This window comes from Oncorhynchus clarkii, chromosome 15 (assembly GCF_045791955.1).
Source record: "Oncorhynchus clarkii lewisi isolate Uvic-CL-2024 chromosome 15, UVic_Ocla_1.0, whole genome shotgun sequence".
Lineage (NCBI taxonomy): Eukaryota > Metazoa > Chordata > Actinopteri > Salmoniformes > Salmonidae > Oncorhynchus > Oncorhynchus clarkii.
The window spans coordinates 14,900,670-14,926,514 of NC_092161.1; the positions used below are offsets into that span (position 1 = coordinate 14,900,670).

The following is a 25,845-nucleotide window of genomic DNA, read 5'->3' on the forward strand; positions in this document are numbered from 1 at the left end:
TCCAGCGATGTCCTTCAGTCCGGAGCCTCCAGAGACGGTCTCCAGTCCGGAGCCTCCAGAGACGGCCTCCAGTCCGGGGCCCGCAACGAGGGTGCCCAGACCAGGGCCCGCAACGAGGGTGACCAGTCCGGGGCCCGCTACGAGGGTGCCCAGTCCGGGGCCCGCAACGAGGGTGCCCAGTCCGGGGCCCGCAACGAGGGTGCCCAGTCCGGGGCCCGCAACGAGGGTGCCCAGTCTGGGGTCCGCAACGAGGGTGCCCAGTCTGGGGTCCGCAACGAGGGTCCCCAGTCCGGGGCCCACAACGAGGGACCCCAGTCCGGCGAGGGTCCCCGCACCAGAGGTGCCACCAAAGTGGGATGAGACAGTGGTGGAGCGGGGTCTGCGTCCCGCACCTGAGCCGCCACCGCGGATAGATGCCCACCCAGACCCTCCCCTATAGGTTTAGGTTTTGCGGCCAGAGTCCGCACCTTTGTCGCGGGGGTACTGTCACACCCTGACCTTAGAGATCCTGTGTATGTCTTTATTTTGGTTTGGTCAGGGTGTCAGTTAGGGTGGTTATTCTATACTCTATTATTTGTATTTCTATGTTTTTTCCGGGTAGGGTTCTCAATCAGGGACAGCTGTCTATCGTTGTCTCTGATTGAGAACCATACTTAGGTAGCCCTTTTTTTCCACCTGTCTTTGTGAGAAATTTACTTTAGTTATGGCACATAGCCTTTAGCTTCACAGTTTGTTTTGTAGTGTTTATTGTTTTGTTTGTCTTTTCTAAAATAAAATAATATGTACGCTAACCACGCTGCACCTTGGTCCAGTTCTTTCAACGGTCGTGACATCTGTAGTTGTTTGGGGAGGTTGCCTTAGTGTTCTTGGGCACAGGGACTATGGTGGTCTGCTTTATTATGTTGATATTACAGACTCAATCAGGGACATGTTAAAAATGTCAGTAAAGACATCTGCCAGTTGGTCAGCACATGCCCGGAGCACACGTCCTGGTAATCCGTCTGGCCCTGCGGCCTTGTGAATGTTAACCTGTTTAAAGGTCTTACTCACGTCGGCTATGGAGAGCGTGATCACACAGTCGTCCGGAACAGCTGATTCTCTCATGCATGCCTCGGTGTTGCTTGCCTCGAAGCGAGCGTAGAAGTGATTTAGCTCGCCTGGTAGGCTCGTGTCACTGGGCAGCTCAGCTGTGCTTCCCTTTGTAAGTCTGTAATAGTTTGCAAGCCCTGCCAAATAAGACGAGCGTCGGAGTCTGTGTAGTACGATTCAATCTTAGCCCTGTATTGGTGCTTTGCCTGTTTGATGGTTCGTCAGAGGGCATAGCAGGATTTATTTTAAGCTACTGGGTTAGAGTCCCGCACCTTGAAAGCAGCAGCTCTACTCTTTAGCTCAGTGCGAATGTTTCCTTTAGAGTAATGTGTAGTGATATAGTACTGTGTAGTGATAGTGTAGTGATGGAGTTGTCCTATTGTTAGTGTTTAGGGGGAGAGAGGAGTGGAAGTGGGACTAATGCTGCTACATGTTAAACAGGCCTGCTCTGGCGGAGAGAGAAGCCCAGTTGTCAGGGGAAGTAGTCAGGGGCAGTAGTCAGGCGCAGTCGCCAGGGACAGTCAACAGAGACAGTAGTCAGGCACAGTCGTCAGGCACAGTCAACAAAGACAGTAGTCAGGGACAGTAGTCAGGGGGCAGTAGTCAGGGACAGGAGCTATAGGGCCTCAGAAAGATAACAATCATGCATGCTTGTTCCATCAGACTCATTAATAAACTGACATTTAACTCCTTAAGGCCTCACCGTATGCAGCATATTCAGAAAGTATTCAGGCCCCTTGACTTTTTCCACATGTTGTTATGTTACAGCCTTATTCTACAATTGATAAAATTATTCCCCCCCCCCCCCCTCATCAATCTACACACAATACCCCATAATGACAAAGCAAAAACAGGTTTTTAGACATTTTCAATATCAAAACTTAAATATGACATTTACATAAGTATTCAGACCCTTTACTCAGTACTTTGTTTAAGCCCTTTTGGCAGCAATTACAGCCTCGAGTCTTCTTGGGTATGATGCTACAAGCTTGGCACACCTGTATTTGGAGAGTTTCTCCCATTCTTCTCTGCGGATCCTCTCAAGCTCTGTCAGGTTGGATGGGGAGTTTTGGTGCTCAGCTATTTTCAGGTCTCTTCAGAGATGTTCGATCGGGTTCAAGTCCGGGCTCTGGCTGGATGACTCAAGGACATTCAGAGACTTGTCCTGAAGCCACTCCTACATTGTCTTGGATGTGTGCTTAGGGTTGTTGTCCTGTTGGAAGGTGAACCTTCACCCCAGTCTGAGGTCCTGAGCGCTCTGGATCAGGTTTTCATCAAGGATCTCTCTGTACTTTGCTCCATTCATCTTTCCCTCGATCCTGACTAGTCTCCCAGGCCCTGCCGCTGAAAAATATTCCCACAGCATGATGCTGTCACCACCATGCTTTACCATAGGGATCGTGCCAGGTTTCCTCTTGACATGAGGCTTGGCATTCAGGCCAAAGAGTTCAGTCTTGGTTTCATCAGACCAGAGAATCTTGTTTCACATGGTCTGAGAGTCCTTTAGGTGCCTTTTGGCAAACTCCAAGCTGTCATGTGCCTTTTACTGAGGAGTGGCTTCTGTCTGGCCACTACCATAAAGGCCTGATTGGTGGAGTGCTGCAGAGATGGTTGTTCTTCTGGAAGGTTCTCCCATCTCCACAGAGGAACTCTGGAGCTCTGTCAGAGTGACCATCGGGTTCTTGGTCACCTCCCTGACCAAGGCCCTTCTCCCCTGATTGCTCAGTTTGGCCTGGCGGCCAGCTGTAGGAAGAGTCTTGGTGATTCTAAACTTCTTCCATTTAAGAATGGAGGCCACTGTGTTCTTGGGGACCTTCAAAGCTGCATAAATGTTTTAGTACCCTTCCCCAGATCTGTGCCTCGACACAATCTCGGAGCTCTACGGACAATTCCTTCGACCTCATGGCTTGGTTGTTGCCCCGAAATGCACTGTCAACTGTGGGACCTTTATATAGACAGGTGAGTGCCTTTCCAAATCATGTCCAATCAATTCATTTTAACATAGGTGGACTCCAATCAAGTTGTAGAAACATCTCAAGGATGATCAATGGAAACAGGATGCACCTGAGCTCAATTTCAAGTCTCAAGTAAAGGGTCTGAATACTTGTGTGTAAATAAGCTATTTCTGTTTTTTATTTTTAATACATTTGAAAACATTTCTAAAAACCTATTTTTGCCTCGTCATTATGGGGTATTGTGTGTAGATTGATGAGGACTTTTTTTGTTTAATCAATTTAAGAATAAGGCTAACGTTTCAAGTGGTCTGAATACTTTCCGAATGCATTGCATATCAATGCATCTACAGTATGTGCTTGGAGATGTTTTTGTCGTCTGACCAAAAGGAGAAAGGAAGTGTGTGTAACTGTACTGTACCTGTCCTGCAGGGTGTCAGTCGATCAGTCAGAGGAGAGACAACAGGACAGCCCCACCGAGACTCGCACTGCATCTGTACTCAGCAGCAAGGGCTCCACCAGGACCCCCAGGTGTGTGTGAGAGAGAGACGAAGAACACGAGAGAGGGTGTGTGTGTGTGAGAGACGAAGAACACGAGAGAGGGTGTGTGTGTTAGAACTGAAGTACAGTAAATCAAATCAGATGTATTTGATGAAGCTCTTTTTACCCAGCGTAAAACCACAAAGAGAAAACAAGTCAGATTTAGAAGCACATTGGAACCTGGCTCTGTGGGGTGGCCAGTCCTCTTCTGGCTGTATGTATCAAGAGGACAGGTAAAGTGGCTGTCTCTTTCCTTTCTCTTTCACACTGTCTTCCTGTAGTAAAGGGAAGAGTAAAGGGCGGAAGGAGGACGAGAAACTGAGAGATGAGGATGAGAGTAAGCCCCAGCAGGAGGTAGCCACGGTAACAGAGAAGCCGTGGATGCTCCCGTATGATGCTGCGTTCCACGCCCTGGTTACCGAGGCCACCAAGACCATCCTCCCGCTGCACGTGGAGAGTGAGCAGTACAGCGCCTTAGCCAGGTCAGAAAGACAGTACTTAAATAACCTACAAATAATCAACTGACAACCAACACACAACCTCAAATGACTAACACACAACTAAGAATAAGGTACCCAAAACTAACACAAAACCCCACTAACAGGCAGTTCCTTTATCATTGGTTGTGGCTGCTGCCGTTCAGCCCCTATCTGCTGTGTGATTGGCTGTTAGGCTGGTGAGTGAGGTGATGGGCGGGGCGGTGGAGGTGGACAGACAGCATGACTTCCTGTGGGAGCTCCACCTCAGTGAGCTGCGCTACGAACTACAGTCCAACATCATCCCCATCGGACAGATACGCAAGGGAACCTACTACCACAGGGCTCTGCTTTATAAGGTGGGTAGTGTACTATCTCTTTCCTCTCTTTCTCTTTATCGCTCTCTCACTCTTATTCTAGTCCCTAACTCCTCTCTCTCCCCAGGTGTTGGCTGACCGTATAGGTGTGAGTTGTAGCCTGGTGAGGGGGGAGTATAACCGGGTGTGGAATGAGGTCCTCCTCTCAGTTGGGACGCCCCACTACCCAGGGTGCCAGCCCCAGCCCAGAGCTCACCTGGTGGACCTCATACACCAGCCTGGCAGGCTGCTGAGAGCCAATACACCCCAGGCCAAACAATACCAGACTATATAACCACACGTTAAAATACACCATACCAGACTATATAACCACATGTTAAAATACATTTTATAACTACACCATACCAGACTATATAACCACATGTTAAAATACACCATACCCTGGGAGGCTGCTAAGGTCCACCACACAACCCCAAGTTATACAATGCCAGACTGTACTGTACTTTGTAAACAACACTAGACCTTATAAACTGTCTGATCTAGACTGTGCAGCTATCCCATTCTTTCTTTGTGCTGAGTTATTTTACCCAGAAGACACTGTTACCATTTAAAGTATCACATGGATTTCTGATTCTCAGCATCTGACGTTAGTAAAGTTGGGTAATGTCTTGTCAACAAAACACAGAGGATGTTGAAACGTCTGTGATTATTGGGCAAAATACATTAGAATTTAGTTCTGAATGTTGTGCATTGACCTTTTGACATGGGTCCATAGTGTGGTAGGATGGGGAGTAGCACAAGGTCAGACTGGCCACTGATCAACCAGTCAGTCCCTCTGCAGGCCGGGAGTGCTCATCGGTTGTTTTCAAAACTATTGAAAAAAATATAGTATAATAGAAGTGCATGTAGTCGTAAGGGGTTTGAGGCAAATAGTCATGTGAATGACTCTTTTGAGATATCCACCCGTACAAGCTGCCTCTGATTGAGAACCATACCAGGCCAAACACAGAAATCCCAAATCATAGAAAAAGGAACATAGACAACCCACCCAACTCACGCCCTGACCATACTAAAGAAAGACATAACAAAATAACTAAGGTCAGAGGGGCGGCTCTGGCAGCTCAGGACAGACGGGCGGCTCTGGCAGCTCAGGACAGGCGGGCGGCTCTGGCAGCTCAGGACAGACGGGAGACTCTGGCAGCTCAGGACAGACGGGAGACTCTGGCAGCTCTGGGCAGGAGGGAGACTCTGGCAGCACTGGACAGGCGGGAGCACCTGTAGGGAGGAGACGGAGAGACAGCCTGGTGCGGGGGGCTGCCACCGGAGGGCTGGTGGGTGGAGGTGGCACCGGATAGACCAGACCGTGAAGGCGCACTGGAGGTCTCGAGCACCGAGCCTGCCCAACCCTACCTGGCTGAATGCTCCCCGTAGCCAGGCCAGTGCGGCGATGTGGAATAGCCCGCACTGGGCTGTGCTGGCGAACCGGGGACACCATGCGTAGGGCTGGTGCCATGTACCCCGGCCCGAGGAGACGCACTGGAGACCAGATGCGCTGAGCCGGCTTCATGGCACTTGGCTCGATGCCCACTCTAGCCCGGCCGATACGAGGCGCTGCTATGTACCGCACCGGGCTATGCCTGCGCACCGGGGACACTGTGCGCCTCACGGCATAACGCGGTGCCTGCCCGGTCCCTCTCTCTCCACGGTAAGCACAGGGAGTTGGCGCAGGTCTCCTACCTGACTTCGCCACACTCCTCGTGTGCTCCCCCCAATACATTTTTGGGGCTGCCTCTCGGGCTTCCAGCCACGCTGCCGTGCTGCCTCCTCATACCACCACCTCTCGGCTTTCGCTGCCTCCAGCTCTGCCTTAGGGCGGCGATACTCTCCAGCCTGTGCCCAGGGTCCCTTGCCATCCAGAATCTCCTCCCATGTCCAGGAATCCTGAGATTGCTGCTGCTGCCCATTACCACGCTGCTTGGTCCTTTAGGGGTGGGTGATTCTGTAACGATTGTCCTCTTCTTCTGACGAGGAGTAAGAGATGTCAGACCAATGCACAGCGTGGTAAGTGTCCATAATGATACTTTATTTACATGAACACTAAACTACAAAATAACAATGTGAAATACCAAAACAAACTAAACAGTCCTGTTTTGCACCAACACTGACACGGAAAATAATCACCCACAACTCAAAAGTGAAACCAGGCTACCTAAGTATGGTTCTCAATCAGGGACAACGATATACAGCTGCCTCTGAGAACCATACCAGGCCAAACACAGAAATCCCAAATCATAGAAAAAGGAACATAGACAACCCACCCAACTCACGCCCTGACCATACTAAACAAAGACATAACAAAAGAACTAAGGTCAGAACGTGACACCCACAAATCTTGAATTTGGCTACTATTTATTCTCTCTGTTGGAAATAAGACAATTACTCTAACTATTTCATGTCTTGTGACTGCTCAACATTTTTACAAAATATCATGAATCATTTTTGATTGGTTAGATTTGGATCTTTAGTATGAGACATGTACAGTATTTCACAGAACCATCCTGTCCAACAACAAAATAAGGGATTGGCCTCTAACTCTCAGTCGATGTTCCTTATCAACTCTGACCTAAATAATATATCATCTAGTAAGGGCATTTGTCGCGTTCAAGACAACTGGCAACTCAGGGTGGAAAAAACTAGCTCAGACTAGGAAAAATCGTTTTGAATGGTCATCCAACTTGGAATTTATCCCTGTGTTTCTTGTCTCTCTGTGCCAATTTGTCTTGTATGTTTAGTCAAGTCAACCAGCGTGTTTTTCCCGTACTCCTTTTGCTATTCTCCTTTTTCTAGTCCTCCCGGTTTTGACCCTTGCCTGTTCTGGACTCTGTACCTGCCTGCCTTGACCACGAGCCTGTCTGCCACTCTGTACCTCCTGCTCTGATCTGGTTTTGACCTTTTTGCCTGTCTACGACCATTCTCTTGCCTATTCCCTTTGGATTAATAAACACTGCAAGACTCACTTGTGCCTTGACAAGAGGTCCGACTTTCAGATCTGAAGATCACTGACATCAAGATTTGTCCTCGTTGTTTTCATGGTGCTTTCAAGACAACTGGGAACACGAAAAAAAACAATGTCAACTCATGATGTCAGTGATCTTCAGGCTGGAAAGTGGGCGGTCTTTTACCCAGAGAATAATTGTTGTAACGTTGAGAGAAAAGCTAGCAGATTCATTACTGTCAGGGCTCCACCATTAACACACAAAAAATATTGTTTCTAGCCCAAACAGTTCAAAAGATATGCTACTAGTGTAATGTTTTTTCTTACTATAATAGACAGAGGATTGGCGTCAGTTCTAAAACTACTCGAGGGCATTTGTTTACATCTTGTTCAGTCATGTTACCTCATTAGCTAGCTAGTTAACAACCCGGTAACTTTACCAGTACATCCAAACATGTGGCGACACAGAAAGAAAATAAAGGGGTTAGCTTCTTCAGGAAGTCAATGATCATGGTCGTGCTCCCCTGCTCAGACGTTGCTTGCATCAACCAATGGTTGCGTGCTACGTCGTCGACTCTGTCATCAACTGACTGATTGCTATACTCCGAGTCGTTATTCACGTAATAATAAGAAATTCCCCTCGACCACGCCCACAAATTGGGGGGAAACCATTGACCCCCATTGTAAAAGAGCCAACTTCATTGTCGACTTTTTGTTATACAGAAATAACAAAACATGCCGAAAAGCTTCTGTGTTGTTCAATGTACATGTAAAATAAAAAATAATAATAATCCCGAACTACAGTGCTCCCACAAAGGGAAATAGAGCCTGCGAGGAGAGCCCTGTGGCTTCAGGCTGTTCTGCGTGGGAAATGTGGGGACCTGGTGTACAAGTAGACTACACGTAGCTATGTGTGTGGAAAACATTAGCTAGCACTCACTCATGTGGCTGCTAGCACCTTCATGAAAAGGGGAGCCCTACAATATGTTTTTCTAAGTAGTGAGAACGCTTGGGAGCAGGACATGTTGAAAAGTAATTCTTAGACATGTACTTTTCTTAAATGTAGTTTTTGCTGTGAGCCAATGGGGTAACGACGAACTTGACTTTCTTAAGACAGTACAATTTCAATGTAATGCATCGCAATAGGTAAATTGTGCTTGTACACAATGTAGTAACCTAATATTCCACCAGTGGCTTTGTAATTACAATGGCAGTTTTTTGTATCAACATTTGAGCTTTTTATAAAACACATCTTTACAGGATTCCATATTTAGATTTTAGGGCACAACATGTGCTTCAAAAGTAGCTAGAATGCATATAGGCCTAATATAGGCTATATGCAATACATTTTTTTTGTTTAAGTTGCTGTTGCTCCTAAATGTTATTTTATAATGTTATTTTATATTTTTAATGTTTTTAAATTGGGAGCACCAGTACCAATGAAAATGTTTAATTTAGAGCTCTCCATCAAGTTTGTGACCGGGTCTTCCTACTACCTTTATACTGGACAGCAGGGCGGGCTATTGGGGAGAAGGTCAGGCAGTGACCAAAAGGAACTCGCTGGAGAGTTCAAAGTCCCCATTGAGCGCAGATTAGGTCAGAGCAGCGCTGATGCCAACCGCCTGCACTTGACTTTGATACAGACACTTGCTGCGCAGAGGACTGGAGCGCACAGCCTCAAACTGCAGGAGAAAACATGTCTCGTTTTATCGTCCGACTTTCGCTCGTCATCGCTCAGAGAGCGCCTGCCAAGTCCATATTATTGCCCAAGACTAGAGATCCTGCTTTCATCCGTCCTGCCTCCACTGGTTCAGGTATGAGTTATTAGGCTTTATAGAATGGAATTGCATAGTTTGCATCTGGATAAGCTCCTTTGTTGTAAGTTAGTACATTTATTAGATACTATTGTAATATGTCCTATTCATAGTCTTTCTATATTTTTTAAACAAAATCAACAAGTGTTTTTGGTCTGGTTGTGTAAGTGGTTGATGCAGAATAGACCAGTGGAAGTTGCCAAAGAGCCATCTGACACAGGCCTACTGTCACATTTTCCCTGGGGACATATTTACTCCAAAGAGCCATCTCACACAGGCCTACTGTCACATTTTCCCTGGGGACATATTTACTCCAAATAGCCATCTCACACAGGCCTACTGTCACATTTTCCCTGGGGACATATTTACTCCAAAGAGCCATCTCACACAGGCCTACTGTCACATTTTCCCTGGGGACATATTTACTCCAAAGAGCCATCTGACACAGGCCTACTGTCACATTTTCCCTGGGGACACATTTGCTGCAAAGAGCAGAAACCCATTGTGCTCTTAGTAGGCTACAGTGGGGAAATGAAAAGCTAAAAGCAATTAAAAAATAATTTAATTACAAATAAAGTGCAACAAAACTCTCACCAAATTTTGCTTATCAATGTTCGCGTTTGTGTGTTACGGGCTTGCGATCACTGACTCGTTGTGATGCGATGACCGACTGGCAGAAGAAACTGACCTCTAAACAGAACATGGTAACGAGGGAGAAGGGGACAGATGGTGAGTCACACACACACACACACACGTCTCCTGTCCTCAGCATCAATGACCATGGACTGACAATTCATAACCATCGGTTGGTTCATTGAGTAGGTTTGTATGGACTTTGTTTATAGTCTTCCAGTGTGGAAGATGGGAGCAGTTGGTTAAAGAATGACATACAGTATGGGCTGCATCTCAGTAGTCTACAATGGCTCCCTCTCCTCAACTTCATTTGCACTGATCTGAAAACATAGGCTAGGTTAAAGCAATATGGTGGAAGCCTCAAAAGACAACATATAGTTTGCCTACTCTGTATGTGTCCTCAGCCTTTCAGCGGTCTCTATCTGAACCATAGTGAAGTGGGGATGTACCAGCGTGTGTCCTGCGACCCTCCCCTCTTCAGGTAACCATCTAGCCTCCCTATACCAACTGGTCACACTAAAATCTTCATTTCGACCTTTCTGAAATCCTAACCCGAATATGAGCATTTAGACTCGATCTCTTTCTAGACCTCCCGCTCTCTCCTCTAGTTCAGAGGTGAAGTGTGACTCGGGCATGGGCTGGCCGGCATTCAAAGAGGCTCATGGGATTTGGGAACACGACTAGAGCCACATATACATCATCCGTCACCCTGACAACACCCTGGGTAGTGTAGAGACAGAGGTCGTCTATAAACATGTGAGTTGCATTCTGGGTAATTATGCTGAGAGCCAATCAGACTGTTGTGTATTGCAGGTGTTAGTGTGTTGGTGTGTTTGTTCTGTCTCCTCTAGTGTGTGTGCATCGTTACAGTGTGACGCCCATCTAGGTCATGTGTTTGAGGATGGACCGGACCCCACAGGAGAGAGGTTCTGCATCAACAGCTTCTCTCTCAACTTCAGGCCCAGAGAACCCGGACCTGGTGACCAGTAGAACCCCCTAGAACCATCTTAAATCACCTAAGCCTGACCAGAACCAACCTTCAAACCCAGAGAACACAAACCCGAGGACCAGTAGAACGCAACAGGCCCAATATCTGGATCCCTAACCAGAGATCTCAGCATCAGGAATACTGTTTTATATGTCTGTATCTTTCTGTAACTGATCATAGATGAGCTTGTGACCTATATTTACCTGGCTGTGTGGTCTTCCCAACCATAGCCACAACTACTGTACATTATATAGTGCCTTCGGAAAGTATTCAGACCCCTTGACTTTTTCCGCATTTTGTTACATTACAGCCTTATTCTAAAATGTATTCAATAGATTTTATTTTCATCATCAGTCTACACACACACACACACAATACCCCATAATGGCAAAGCAAACCGTTTTTAGAAATGTTTGAAAATGTATAAAAACATACATTATTTACATAAGTATTCAGACCATTTGCTATGAGACTCGTAATTGACCTCAGGTGCATCCTGTTTCCATTGATCATCATTGAGATGTTTCTACAACTTGGAGTCCACCTGCGGTAAATTCAATTTATTGGACATTATTTGGAAAGGCACACACCTGTCTATATAAGGTCCCACAGTTGATAGTGCATGTCAGAGCAACAACCAAGCCAGCTCTGAGACAGGATTGTGTCAAGGCACAGATCTAGGGAAGGGTACCAATGCATTTCTGCAGCTTTGAAGGTCCCCAAGAACACAGTTGCTTCATCATTCTTAAATGGAAGAAGTTTGGAATCTCCAAGGTTTGCCGCCCAGCCAAACTGAGCAATTGGGAGAGAAGCACCTTGGTCAGGGAGGTGACCAAGAACTCAATGGTCACTCTGACAGAGCTCTAGAGTTCCTCTATTGAGAGGAAGGACAACTGTCTGCATCACTCCACCAATCAGGCCTTTATGATAAAGTGGCCAGACGGAAGACACTCCTCAGTAAAAAAGGCACATGAAAGCCCACTTGGAGTTTGCCAAAAGGCACCTAAAGACTCAGACCATTAGAAACCAGATTCTCTGGTCTGATGAAACCAAGATGGAACTCTTTGGCCTGAATGCCAAGCATCACGTTTGGAGGAAACCTGGCGCCATCCCTACGGTGAAGCATGGTGGTGGCAGCATGATGCTGTGGGGATGTTTTTCTGGGCTAGTTACTGAATGTCCTGGAGTGGCCCAGCCAGAGCCCGGACTTCAACCCGATCGAACATCTCTGAAGAGACCTGAAAATAGCTGAGCTGCAATGCTCCCCATCCAACCTGAGAGCGTGAGAGGATCTGCAGAGAAGAATGGGAGAAATTCCCCAAATACAGGTGTGCCAAGCTTGTAGCGTCGTACCCAAGAAGGCTCGAGGCTGTAAGTGCTACCAAAAGTGCTTTAAGAAAGTACTGAGTAAAGGGTCTGAATACTTATGTAAATGTATTTGTTTTTTGTTCGTAATATATTAGCAATAATTTCAAAACTGTTTTTGCTTCGTCATTATGAGTTGTGTGTAGAATGAGGGAAAAAACGACAACATTTGAATCAATTTTAGAATAAGGCTGTAATGTAACAAAATGTGGAAAAAGTCAAAGGTCTGAATTTCCGAAGGCACTGTTTGTTAATGGTCACATTTTGTAATGCTTCTTAAAGGGTTTTCAATCAAGTTCACTGGGAATCTGAGATTTAACTGATAGGTCATTATGAGGTGACGTCACTAAAGCTGCTGTAGGTCCCATGACAGAAAAGTCTGAAATTAGGAAGGAATTCTAGTATTGGCTCTAGAACTAAAAGGAAACCCCTGTTGTTGCTCAGCAGGACCAGGTTTGAAGACCATTGATGAATGACTGTTGTATGACCACAACGGGCCGCAGATTTAGGGTCTCATTCCTGGGCACTGAACACCAGGGCTTAGTGTCTGCTGTTGTGTACAGTTAGTATGTCTGTGCTAGAATTTAGGGGGTCTACACAGTCTATGCAAACGGAGTCAAAAGGATGTCCATTTGTGTTGCTCTGTAAGTAGTTCTACGTACATTTGTGCGGCTGACTTCCTTTGGCTCCGTTTCCGTAGACTGTAGACCCCTTTACTGTCACTTGAACCATTCAACATGGAGCATAGTCCGGGTTAGTGGAGGGTTTGGCCGGCCGGGATATCCTTGTCCCATCGCGCTCTAGTGACTCCTTGTGGTAGGCCAGGCGCATGCACGCTGACTTCGGTCGGCAGTTGTACAGTGTTTCCTCCGACACATTGGTGTGGCTGGTTAAGTGAGCAGTGTTGGAGGCTATTTTGTAAATGATATCGCAGAAGTCAAGGATCGGTAGGAAGACAATTCTAGATTACATTTTGGATTGGAGATGCTTAATATGAGTCTGGAAGGAGAGTTTACAGTCTAACCAGACACCTAGGTATTTGTAATTGTCCACATATTCTAAGTCAGAACCGTCCAGAGTAGTGATGCTAGTCGGGCAGGGAGGTAGCAATTGGGTGAAGAGTATGCATTTAGTTTTACTAGCATTTAAAAGCAGTCGGAGGCCACGGAAGGAGTGTTGTATTCCTCCTGACAGTGCTGGTGTAACTGTGTCAGATTTCTAGGCCTCCTTGCTCGCTTTTTCAGTTCTGCCCACAAATTCTCTATGGGATTGAGGTCATGGCTTTGTGATGGCCACTCCAATACCTTGACTTTGTTGTCCTTAAGCCATTTTGCCACAACTTTGGAAGTCTACTTGGGGTCATTGTCCATTTGGAAGACCCATTTGCGACCAAGCTTTAACTTCCTGACTGATGTCTTGAGATGTTGCTTCAATATATCCACATAATTTTCCTGCCTCATGATGCCATCTATTTTGTGAAGTGCACCAGTCCCTCCTGCAATAAAGCACACCCACAACATGATGCTGCCACCCCAGTGCTTCACGGTTGGGATGGTGTTCTTCGGCTTGCAAGCCTCCTCCTTTTTCCTCCAAACATAACAATGGTCATTATGGACAAACAGTTGTATTTTTTTTCATCAGACCAGAGGATATTTCTCCAAAATGTACGATCTTTGTCCCCACGTGCAGTTGCAAACCGTAGTCTGGCTCTTTTATGGCGGTTTTGGAGCAGTGGCTTCTTCCTTGCTGAGCGGCCTTTCAGGTTATGTCGATATAGGACTCGTTTTACTGTGGATATAGATAATTTTGTAACTGTTTCGTCCAGCATCTTCACAAGGGCCTTGTTGTTCTGGGATTGATTTGCACTTTTTGCACCAAAGTACGTTCACCTCTAGGAGACAGAATGCATCTCCTTCCTGAACAGTATGATGGCTGTGTGGTCCCATGGTGTTTATACTTGCGTACTATTGTTTGTACAGATGAACGTGGTACTTTCAGGTGTTTGGAAATTGCTCCCAAGGATGAACCAGAGTTGGAGGTCTACAATTTTTTTTCTGAGGTCTTGGCTGATTTCTTTTGATTTTCCCATGATGTCAAGCAAAGAGGCAATGAGTTTGAAGGTAGACCTTGAAATACATCCATATGTACACCTCCAATTGACTCAAATTATGTCAATTAGCCTATCACAAGCTTCTAAAGCAAGGACATAATTTTCTGGAATTTTCCAAGCTGTTTAAAGGCACAGTCAACTTAGTGTATGTTTTTGTGCTGGTCAAGGGAAGTTAAGTCTGGGGTGAACCAAGGGCTATATTTGACCACAGACCCATTACCGATGCAGGCAATGAGGCAGTGATCGCTGAGATCCTGGTTGAAGACAGCAGAGGTGATGGGTCTTAGATGGCAAGTTGGTCAGGATGATATCTAAGAGGGTGCCCATGGTTACGGATTTAGGGTTGTACCTCGTAGGTTCCTTGATAATTTGTGTGAGATTGAGAGCATCTATCTTAGATTGTAGGACGGCCGGGGTGTTAAGCATATCCCAGTTCAGGTCACCTAACAGTACGAACTCTGAAGATAGAGGGGGGGCAATCAATTCACATATGGTGTCCAGGGTACAGCTGGGGGCTGATAGAGGGATTGAGAGAGAGAGGGGTTCTGATATTACACTAGACAATCATTTAGCAGTGATTCAAAAACCAGAACCAACCAGACTACACCAGAATGGTAAGAGAAACCTTGTGGGACAGAGAGAGTGAGCAATGGACACGTCACAGCAGAAAACAAAGAACAGAGGTATTGGAGTGTTTTGGGGACAGTGCTAGGATGACCGGGGTGTGGTGGCGTGTTACCATGGTGATGTGTGTCTTTGGGGGTTGGTAGAAGTGGTGGGGGGGCAAAGAGCTGACCATGACCCCAGAGGAGACCCTAATTTTGCACGCCCAATTTTTCAGTTTTTGATTTGTTAAAAAAGTTTGAAATATCCAATAAATGTCGTTCCACTTCATGATTGTGTCCCACTTGTTGATTCTTCACAAAAAAATACAGTTTTATATCTTTATGTTTGAAGCCTGAAATGTGGAAAAAGGTTGCAAAGTTCAAGGGGGCCGAATACTTTCGCAAGGCACTGTACATGATGTCACAACTACAGCATAAACACACAGTCATTAATCAGTGGCAGACTTGCAATGTTGAATTCTTCTATATCGTGTTTGTTGTAGATGGGAGATGACGTGTTACCTGGTCAGCGTACCTGATTATAAGGTCACAGGGCGAGACCCAGATGCAGACACGGGAGGCAGATGGTTCGAGTCTCTGATATTTATTATAATCCAAGGGGCAGGCAAGAGAATGGTCGTGGACAGGCAAAAGATCATAAACAAGGTCCTGGGAAACATATGTTAACATTTCCAAAGCAAGTGAAATACATAATCAAATAAACAATACAAATTAGCAGTAAACATTACACTCACAAAAGTCCCAAAAGACTTGTGGTCACAATTATGTCATATTATGTGCAAATAGTTCAAGTACAAAAGGGAAAATAAATAAACATAAATATGGGTTGTATTTACAATGGTTATTTACAATGGTGTTTGTTCTTCACTGGTTGACCTTTTCTTGTAGCAACAGGTCACAAATCTTGCTGCTGTGATGGCACACTGTGGAATTTCACCCAGTAGATAAGGGAGTTTATCAAAATTGGGTTTGTTTTCTAATTCTTTGTGTATCTGTGTAATTACACACACAGCATTATGCAATGTTAAAGGTACCCGAGTAGATAGACAGATCAGCAGAGGTACCCCCCCCTATCACCCACACCCCAGTATGCCATCTCCTCCAGCTGTCTCTATAAAGGTAAGAGTCCTTTCCTCTCCACCCGGCCGTCTCTAGCTATCTCTATAAAGGTAAGAGTGATTTCCTCTCCACCCGGTCGTCTCTAGCTATCTCTAACGGTAAGAGTGATTTCCTCTCCACCCGGCCGTCTCTAGCTATCTTTAACAGTAAGAGTCCTTTCCTCTCCACCCTGCCGTCTCTAGCTATCTTTAACGGTAAGAGTCCTTTCCTCTCCACCCGGCCGTCTCTAGCTATCTCTAACGGTAAGAGTCCTTTCCTCTCCACCCGGCCGTCTCTAGCTATCTTTAACGGTAAGAGTCCTTTCCTCTCCACCCGGCCGTCTCTAGCTATCTTTAACGGTAAGAGTCCTTTCCTCGCCACCCTGCCGTCTCCAGCTATCTCTAACTGTAAGAGTCATTTCCTCTCCACCCTGCCGTCTCCTCCAGCTATCTCTAATGGTAAGAGTCCTTTCCTCTCCACCTGGCTGTCTCCTCCAGCTATCTCTAACGGTAAGAGTCCTTTCCTCTCCACCCTGCCGTCTCTAGCTATCTCTAACGGTAAGAGTGATTTCCTCTCCACCCGGTCGTCTCTAGCTATCTCTAACGGTAAGAGTCCTTTCCTCTCCACCCTGCCGTCTCCTCCAGCTATCTCTATAATAGCTCTGCTTTGTCTTTTTAAAATGGCAGCTGGAGCCCACAGGCTACCCAACATTCCAAAGCTCCAAACTGATTGGCTCTTCATTCAAATATTTGACTATATGCATCATCACAGTTTGGGAACAATCACTGTGGTAGATTTACTTTGTGTTTCAATGGTGAGCCAGAGGAGATTTCATCATATGTTCATGTCCAAATTACATCATTTGAGAATAAGATGCAAAGTTGATCTGAAGACAAAGTTAGAGTCCTTTCCATTTTGAACAATCACTACATTCCCTGTGTAGATAGCAGACAGGTGCTGAACACATTCCCTGTGTAGGTAGCAGACCGGTGCTGAACACATTCCCTGCATAGGTAGCAGACCGGTGCTGAACACATTCCCTGTGTAGGTAGCAGACCGGTGCTGAACACATTCCCTGCGTAGGTAGCAGACCGGTGCTGAACACATTCCCTGCGTAGGTAGCAGACCGGTGCTGAACACATTCCCTGCGTAGGTAGCAGACCGGTGCTGAACACATTCCCTGTGTAGGTAGCAGACCGGTGCTGAACACATTCCCTGCGTAGGTAGCAGACCGGTGCTGAACACATTCCCTGTGTAGGTAGCAGACCGGTGGTAGGTAGCAGACCGGTGCTGAACACATTCCCTGCGTAGGTAGCAGACCGGTGCTGAACACATTCCCTGTGTAGGTAGCAGACCGGTGCTGAACACATTCCCTGCGTAGGTAGCAGACCGGTGCTGAACACATTCCCTGTGTAGGTAGCAGACCGGTGGTAGGTAGCAGACCGGTGCTGAACACTGACATAGTGATTGGAGAGACAGACTATAGATCCTAAACAGTGTTTTACTACCAGAAACAAGGACAGTTCACCATCAACTCCTACAAAAATGTCCATTAATTATAATCTACATAATCATTCAAATTTCCTGTTGCTTAAATTATTATCCTACAGTTGTACATATATGAAATTAGAAGATTTATTTCCCTTAGTTATGTATATTAAAACAATAATGTTGAAATTGATTTGACGCTCTATTTTTAATTTGTTGCCAGTCTGTGGATAAGGACCATGTGATCAGTGGGTATCCAATTTCAAAAAGTTTGTCCAGCCATTGGTAGTGGAGACCATATAAAACACTGCGTATCGTGGAGCTAAAATTGCAAACTACAGCGATATGATATAGACAATAGACTTCTTCTAGAGTTTGCTTAGTGAGTAGTGGTGACATGAGGACGGATTCTCTGCATTTTATTAGAATGCAGTGCTGCGTTTGTAGAGGGAGGCACGATTGAGACGCAGATTGGTGGAAAAGGCACATACCGACCTGTCAGGCACAGAGGTCAAATGTGTTTAAAAAAAAATGGATATTAGGTCGATATTCGTTAGCTCTTAAACAAACGATGCCTTGACTACGGTAATTATATATTCTTGATCGGGGGCGGATGGAGACCAACCCATGCTTTAAAAAAATATATTTTAAAAAAAGTGTTATTTGCATTTCAATCTTCAATACCTTTTAAACAAAGTGTGCCACAACTATGAAAGTGATATGAGGCCTATTCTGAATCAGGAGAGGATGGAGCACAATCCACACCTACTTTGTTGATTATTTTTGTTGTCGATTATTTTTATTTGTAAAGGTTTTACCAGGATTTCAATCCTCAATATGTCTTAAACAAGGCTTGCCATGACTATGCAAATTATATCTTCTGAATCAAGGTAGGATTTGTTATCCATCTTCCCATGATTTAGAATATATACTTTTCATAGTCATGGTACACTTTGTTTAAAAACTATTGAAGATTGAAATCTGGAATCTTCATTTTTTTTAATTTAACAACTGAAAAAGGTGTGGATCAATCTCCATTCTCCCTTGATTCAGAAGATATCATTTTCAGTCATGGCATGCTTGGTTCAACAGCTATTGATGAGAGAGCCACCGAATATCCAGTATACTTTTTTTGTACCTCGGTTCATTGCGTCTTCATAGAGACCAATAAATTCCCCCACCAAAAAGCATCACGTTTACTCTTCATGCAGGGCATGTGGACATGTACTTGCATAACGATCAGTTATAAATTCCGTAAACAAGTTTATATAACTGTTACCAATTGTGAATACCAATTGTGAATACGCACCACAACTTCTATAGGCTGTAGAAACAGGTGTCCATGTAAATGTTAACAACTTTGTCTTTTTCACTTTTTCACTATTCAGTTGGTATGCTCGGGGTCTTTGTTTCTGTGTTTGTTCTGAGTTTGTCTAATCTCTCGTTCCCAGATTGAGTGGCAATATGTTGAAGAAGATTCAAAGGGCGACCAAGCGCGAGTTCTGACTACTCAGCAAAATATGACAAATTAAAACGATTTAATTGATTTTTGTGTGTGTGTGTGTGTGTGTGTGTGTGTTTTCCTATAAATTGTCTACAATATATTCACTATGAACAAATAATTTCTATAAGGGGGTGGGAGGGGATTCACCCCAAACCCCAGCGTTACATGACCTATGTTAACCCATGTTCTGTCCTCCGCAGTGTTAAATGTCGTGACTGATAGAGGAATGTTACAACTCACATGTTGCAGCCCTGAAGGGTATGGGATTAACATGAGGACTATGATTTACCTCAGAAGAGAGAATATTTTACATACTATAAGCTTCAGCACTTGGTGGTCCTGTTCTGTGAGCTTGTGTGGCCTACCGCTTTGCAGCTCAGCCGCTGTTGCTCCTGGATGTTTCCACTTCACAATAACAGCACTTACAGTTGAAGGGGCAGCTCTAGCAGGACTGACTTGTTGGAAAGGTGTCCTCCTATGACGGTGCCATGTTGAAAATCACTGAGCTTTACAGTAAGGCCATTTCACTGCTAATGTCTATGTCCTCGATTGTATACACCTGTCAGCAACGGGTGTGGCTGAAATAGCGAATCCACTCATTTGAAGAGGTGTCCACATACTTTTGCATATATAGTTTATTTAGATGCTATTTATAAACGTTTTTTTTAATTACACATCAAATAGCCTAACAATGAGGAGAAAGGGAGGTGGTTTGAGGACAAACCCAGCCAATATTGTTGAACTCAGCTGGTTTTATCTGGCTAATAGCCTAAATAAATGGGATGCATTATTCACTGTAAATTCATTTAAATCAAATCCAACTTAAGAGGGTCTGAAGTCCTAGTTTTTTGGGTGCAAATGTTTTTACCATGGCCTGTAGGTCCAGGTTGCAGGCCCAACTGTTTTCTATGCTGAGTATTGCCAACCCAGACATTCTTTCCTGAGACATTGTGCATTTTAGTCCGATGTCCATTGCGCTGCCCAGTTTCCCTGATGTTGCTACGGCAATCAAGCTGTTTTACCTGCCCTGTAACTGTCGCTTCTGCAGAGAGATCGTTTTCTTAACTAAAACTCATAAAGAACTTTCTAAGAGGCATTAGGCTCTCGGTCTGATATTCGCTTTTGAACACCTGAATAAACTCCACTCATTGCACTGGCGCCATCGTAGCCTTGACCACAGCATTTGTTCACCGATATCCTCTTATACGTTCAATCAAAAGTACGTCAAGTCCTGAGGCACTTTTTCAGTCATGTCCTGAAACAAACACTTTGCTTCCTACTACATCTGGAAATGTAAAAGTTGTATGACTGACTTTAGGGAGGGTTACTATCAAAAGGATTTACTGAATTTAAAAAATCACATCCGTGGGCCCCCAGAGCTCGTGGGCCTCGTGCCTTGCGGGTGCTGCGGGTGTGTCCTGTACGTCAATGTATGTCATCAGTATACAATTTCAAAACTTCGTCCAGCCATTGGTAGCTATGAGACCTTGATGCTGTGCATCGTGGAGCTAAAATTAGTCTTCTTTAGAATGGATTCACAACATACAGGCTACAACCATATGAATATAGACGATATACTTCTTATTTATTATATTTATTTTACCTTTATTTAACTAGGCAAGTCAGTTAAGAACAAATTCTTATTTTCAATGACGGCCTAGGAACAGTGGGTTAACTGCCTGTTCAGGGGCAGAACGACAGATTTGTACCTTGTCAGCTCTAACCACTAGGATACCCTGCCGCACAGTAGGTTGAGTAGCGGTGACATGTAGACGGATTCTCTGGGTTGTGTATTGGGATGCGCTGCAGAACTGCATCTGTAGAGGGAGGAATGAGAGAGATGCAGATCGGTGGAAAAGGCACCGGTCAGGCACCGAGGTAAAATACATTTTATACTGAGGTAAAATTAGTTTTATACGGAATATTCCGTGGATATTCATTTTTGTCTCATAACTAGCTATTGAACCAATCATGCCATGACTATGAAAATGGAATATTCTGAATCGGGGGGATGCAGAACGATCCTCACCTTTTTTTGGTTGTTGATTTTGATCTTCTCCATTCACCCCTGATTAAGAATATACAATGTTCATAGTCATGGCACGCTTTATTAAAGCGCTAATGACGATTGAAATACGAAATCTAATTATTTTTTTTATGTAGGCCTGTATATAAAAAGGTGTGGATTGTAAAAAAAAAAAAAGTTTTTAATATCCACCGAATATCCAATCTAAAATGTATTTTACATCTGTTTATTGGGCCTACATGTAGTCAAATAACTTTTCCCCCCCAAAAAAACATAATTTAACGACCCTGGGTTTATAAGCGCGGATATCGACTTTGCGGGTGGAGCATGTTTTTGCGGCACAGTCGATAGCGCGCTGGACTTCGGGCTAGAAGGTCGAGGGTGCTGTTTCGTTAAAATAATGTTTACTCCGTCTTGCATGGCATGTGGAAAGGTACTTACATAACAAACACGCAGCCGAAATTCTATAGGCTATAGAAACAGATTTGTATTGACATGTTCATTGCTTTTTCTCTAAGTTTGTTTATTTCGTATAGTCAGTGTTTGTTTTTGTGTTCATTCTGCGCTTGTCTCATCTCTCCTTCACAGCCAATATGTTGAGGAAGACTCAAAGGGAGACAGAGCCCGAAGTCTGACTGCTCAGCAACATATTTTCTATGACACATTAAATTGGTTGAATTTATTTTGTGTGTGTTTTCCTATCAATTGTCTACAATGGAGAGGAGAAGGAGAGGAGAGAGAAGGAGAGAAAGAATGAGGAGGAGAGTGAAGGATAGGAGAGAGAAGGAGAGGAGGAGAGAGAAGGAGAGGACAGCAGCAAATCATTCTGCTTACATTGTTGACTTCTCCCCCACCTCGTGCAGTTGTATAAGGGTGAGATTTACATCTTTGAGGGATGGAGAGGGACTAACTGGAAACAAGGGGGAGAAGAGGGGAGGAGTAGAGAATAGAATAATGTTGGAGGATATAAGGACACTCAGTCAGCTCCCACCTTACTCATTTTCCTCCTCACACACACCCCGGAGAGTCGAGCCATCACACACACAGATCTGTAACCATGAGGCTGAGCATAATGGGAGTTCTGCTGTGCGCTACGCTGGTCGCCTGTGTCAACGTCATGCCTCAGAAAGACTTCAACCTGGAGAAGGTGAGAGAGAAAGAGAGACTGAGAGAACTGGTAAAACAAATGAGAAAGGCTACAACAACAAAAAGAGAGCAGGCAAAGAGTTGAGAGAAGAGTGTTGTACAGTACAGAGTGTTGAGAGTGTTGTACTGTCCTTATTATTATTCAACCATGCTGGTCATTTATGAACATTTGAACATCTTGGCCATGTTCTGTTATAATCTCCACCCGGCACAGCCAGAAGAGGACTGGCCACCCCACATAGCCTGGTTCCTCTCTAGGTTTCTTCCTAGGTTTTGGCCTTTCTAGGGAGTTTTTCCTAGCCACCGTGCTTCTACACCTGCATTGCTTGCTGTTTGGGGTTTTAGGCTGGGTTTCTGTACAGCACTTTGAGATATCAGCTGATGTACGAAGGGCTATATAAATAAATTTGATTTGATTTGATTTGAGTACAAGTGCAGAGAGAGAAGAGATTCTGGAGTTGAGGAGGGTCAGAGTAGAGAGAGGAGTGGATCACCTGCCATGACTATTAAATCAATTTGCATTGTGAGAATGAATAACTATATTCTCTCTCCCCAGATGTCTGGTAAGTGGTGGGCCGTGGGCTTTGCCAGCAACGCCAAGTGGTTTATGAACCGTAAGGCTAGTATGAAGATGGGAACTTCCATGATGCTGCCCACTGCCGGAGGTGACCTGGACATCAGCAGCGCTATGCGCAAGTGAGTTTGTGTGTGTCTGTGTGTCCGTGTGTCTGTGCCCGTGTGTGTGTGTCCATTTTACTCATACTGATGCTGCTCTTTCTCTCAGCGCTGATGGCTCTTGCTGGAGGATGACCGAACTGGCCAAGAAGACTGACATCCCAGGCCGCTTCACCTTCACCAGCCAGCGTGAGTTCACACACACACACACACACACACACACACACACACACACACACACACACACACACACACACACACACACACACACACACACACACACACACACACACAGTTAACTACATCTCTTTCTCTCTCTCAGGTTGGAACAATGAAAATGACATGCGTGTGGTAGCTGTCCAGTATGATGACTTTGCTCTGATCCACACCATCAAGACCAAACACGGAGTAACTGACGTTCTCAACAAACTCTTCAGTAAGTCTGTCTGGCTGCCTGAATGTCTGAAATTAATTCACACCTTTAGATTCTCATGTTTTGTGTCATTCATCACAGTTTCACTTTGGTCTCTGGTTTTAGCATGGTCATGTTACAGGTGGGTTGTGTTATCCTGGTTGTGTTAACCTGGTTGTGTTGTATTAACCTGGTTGTGTTCTGTTAACCTGGTTGTGTTGTATTAACCTGGTTGTGTTCTGTTAACCTGGTTGTGTTGTATTAACCTGGTTGTGTTAACCTGGTTGTGTTGTATTAACCTGGTTGTGTTCTGTTAACCTGGTTGTGTTCTGTTAACCTGGTTGTGTTGTATTAACCTGGTTGTGTTGTGTTAACCCGGTTGTGTTCTGTTAACCTGGTTGTGTTGTGTTAACCTGGTTGTGTTGTATTAACCTGGCTGTGTTCTGTTAACCTGGTTGTGTTGTATTAACCTGGTTGTGTTCTGTTAACCTGGTAGTGTTCTGTTAACCTGGTAGTGTTGTATTAACCTGGTTGTGTTCTGTTAACCTGGTACTGTTCTGTTAACCTGGTTGTGTTGTATTAACCTGGTTGTGTTCTGTTAACCTGGTTGTGTTATGTTAACCTGGTAGTGTTCTGTTAACCTGGTAGTGTTCTGTTAACCTGGTAGTGTTCTGTTAACCTGGTTGTGTTCTGTTAACCTGGTTGTGTTGTATTAGCCTGGTTGTGTTCTGTTAACCTGGTTGTGTTGTATTAACCTGGTTGTGTTGTGTTAACCTGGTTGTGTTGTATTAACCTGGTTGTGTTCTGTTAACCTGGTTGTGTTATGTTAACCTGGTAGTGTTCTGTTAACCTGGTAGTGTTCTGTTAACCTGGTAGTGTTCTGTTAACCTGGTTGTGTTGTATTAACCTGGTTGTGTTCTGTTAACCTGGTTGTGGTAATCTGGTTATGGTAACCAGGTAGTCTTGTGTTAACCTGTTTGTGTTGTGTTATCCTGGTAGTGCTGTGTTAACCCAGTTGTGTTAACCTGCTTGTGTTAAATTGGTTTTGTTCTGTTGTTTTATCCTGGTTGTGTTAACATGGTTCTGTTGTGTTAACCTGGTAGTGTTTTGTTAATCTGGTTTTGTTGTGTTTACCTTGTTGTGTTAACCTGCTTGTGTTTATCTGCTTGTGTTGAACTGTTTTTGTTGTGTTAACCTGTTAGTGTTGTGTTAACTTGATTGTGTTGTGTTAATCTGGTTGTGTTGTGTTTACCTGGTTGTGTTAACCTGTTAGTGTTGTGTTAACTTGATTGTGTTGTGTTAATCTGGTTGTGTTGTGTTTACCTGGTTGTGTTAACCTGGTTCTGTTGTGTTAACCTGGCTGTGTTAACCTGGTTGTGTTGTGTTAACCTGGCTGTGTTAATCTGGTTGTGTTGTGTTAACCTGTTTGTGTTAAACTTTTTTGTTGTGTTAACCTAGTTGTGTTGTGTTAACCTGGTTGTGTTGTGTTAACCTGGTCGTGTTGTGTTAACCTGGCTGTGTTAACCTGGTCGTGTTGTGTTAACCTGGCTGTGTTAGCCTGGCTGTGTTAACCTGGTCGTGTTGTGTTAACCTGGCTGTGTTAACCTGGTCGTGTTGTGTTAACCTGGTTGTGTTGTGGTTGTAGGTCGCACTCCAGAGGTGAGCGCAGATGTCCAGAAGAAGTTCATGCAGTTCTCTCTGGATACAGGAATCCTCTCTGGGAACATTGTTTTCCTGCCCAACAATGGTACGACACCACACACACACACACACACACACAGATGAACAATATTATTATGGTGATCAGATACATATGAATGTGCTTCCCTGGTAGAAATCATCTCCTCACTCTTTTCTCCCTCTCTATTGCAGGTGAATGTGCCGAGGCATAAACGTTCACTCATCCCATTCTCCCTCTACTACTCTTCTACTGGCATCTGTCTCCATTTCACATCCAAACTATTTTCCTGGATGAAGACTGAAGACTGCATATATTGAGGGATTTATTCCACAAATTTGAATTATTTTCAGCCAATTCCATTCAATATGAACAAAATAATAAAAGATGATCAAAAAAAGCATATTTCTCAAGTTGAGTACTGTCTATTATAGGGGGAAAACGGAAGTCATTTTTTCAAGGCTCATGGATTTAAAAATAACCAGAGTCTCAGCTACATTCAAAAATAACAAAGTTAATGCGTTTACCTAACTAACTGCTTCCCAGGCTTTGTCTTCCTTCTGCTCAGAGCAATTCAAATCAAATCAAATCAAATTTTATTTGTCACATACACATGGTTAGCAGATGTTAATGCGAGTGTAGCGAAATGCTTGTGCTTCTAGTTCCGACAATGCAGTAATAACAAGTAATCTAACTAACAATTCCAAAACTACTGTCTTGTACACAGTGTAAGGGGATAAAGAATATGTACATAAGGATATATGAATGAGTGATGGTACAGAGCAGCATAGGCAAGATACAGTAGATGGTATCGGGTACAGTATGTACAAATGAGATGAGTATGTAAACAAAGTGGCATAGTATAGTATAAAGTGGCTAGTGATACATGTATTACATAAGGATACCGTCGATG

At 44.5% G+C, this 25,845-nt stretch overlaps 2 protein-coding genes and 1 long non-coding RNA gene across 5 annotated transcripts in view; all 3 read left to right on the forward strand.

Moving 5' to 3' along the window:
* Positions 1-7,389, forward strand: part of LOC139366932 (armadillo repeat-containing protein 3-like) — an 84,879-nt gene extending 77,490 nt beyond the window's left edge. Inside the window, exons 14-18 of one of the 2 annotated variants that reach the window (XM_071104691.1) lie at positions 2,941-3,048; positions 3,474-3,572; positions 3,863-4,063; positions 4,254-4,416; positions 4,502-4,929. In XM_071104691.1, the coding sequence (XP_070960792.1) occupies positions 2,941-3,048; positions 3,474-3,572; positions 3,863-4,063; positions 4,254-4,416; positions 4,502-4,708 (778 nt within the window). In that variant the 3' untranslated portion in view covers positions 4,709-4,929. Of the gene's footprint in view, positions 1-2,940; positions 3,049-3,473; positions 3,573-3,862; positions 4,064-4,253; positions 4,417-4,501 lie in introns of both variants that reach the window. The other variant, XM_071104692.1, reaches the window with a different exon arrangement.
* Positions 7,390-8,994: 1,605 nt separating this feature from the next.
* Positions 8,995-14,544, forward strand: LOC139366931 (uncharacterized). 2 transcript variants are annotated; one of them, XR_011626821.1, is made up of 3 exons: positions 8,995-9,183; positions 9,861-10,572; positions 10,668-14,544. It is a non-coding gene; the product is annotated as an uncharacterized lncRNA (long non-coding RNA). The 2 variants fall into 2 exon arrangements; XR_011626822.1 differs by lacking the exon at positions 8,995-9,183 and having other exon boundaries at positions 9,800-10,297; positions 10,404-10,572.
* Positions 14,545-20,804: 6,260 nt separating this feature from the next.
* On the forward strand, positions 20,805-25,345 carry LOC139366685 (lipocalin-like). Its single transcript, XM_071104368.1, has 6 exons — positions 20,805-22,168; positions 22,724-22,863; positions 22,952-23,031; positions 23,165-23,278; positions 24,900-25,001; positions 25,127-25,345. The coding sequence occupies exons 1-6, from the start codon at positions 22,079-22,081 to the stop codon at positions 25,144-25,146; spliced, it is 546 nt and encodes a 181-aa protein (XP_070960469.1). The 5' UTR covers positions 20,805-22,078; the 3' UTR covers positions 25,147-25,345.
* Positions 25,346-25,845: the final 500 nt, after the last annotated feature.

Coding starts and splice junctions, on each gene's coding strand:
- LOC139366685 (XM_071104368.1), top strand. CDS start 22,079: ATGAGGCTGAGCATAATGGGAGTTCTGCTGTGCGCTACGCTGGTCGCC. Junction 22,864..22,951: donor ATCAGCAGCGCTATGCGCAA/GTGAGTTTGTGT, acceptor TCTTTCTCTCAG/CGCTGATGGCTCTTGCTGGA. Junction 25,002..25,126: donor TGTTTTCCTGCCCAACAATG/GTACGACACCAC, acceptor TCTCTATTGCAG/GTGAATGTGCCGAGGCATAA.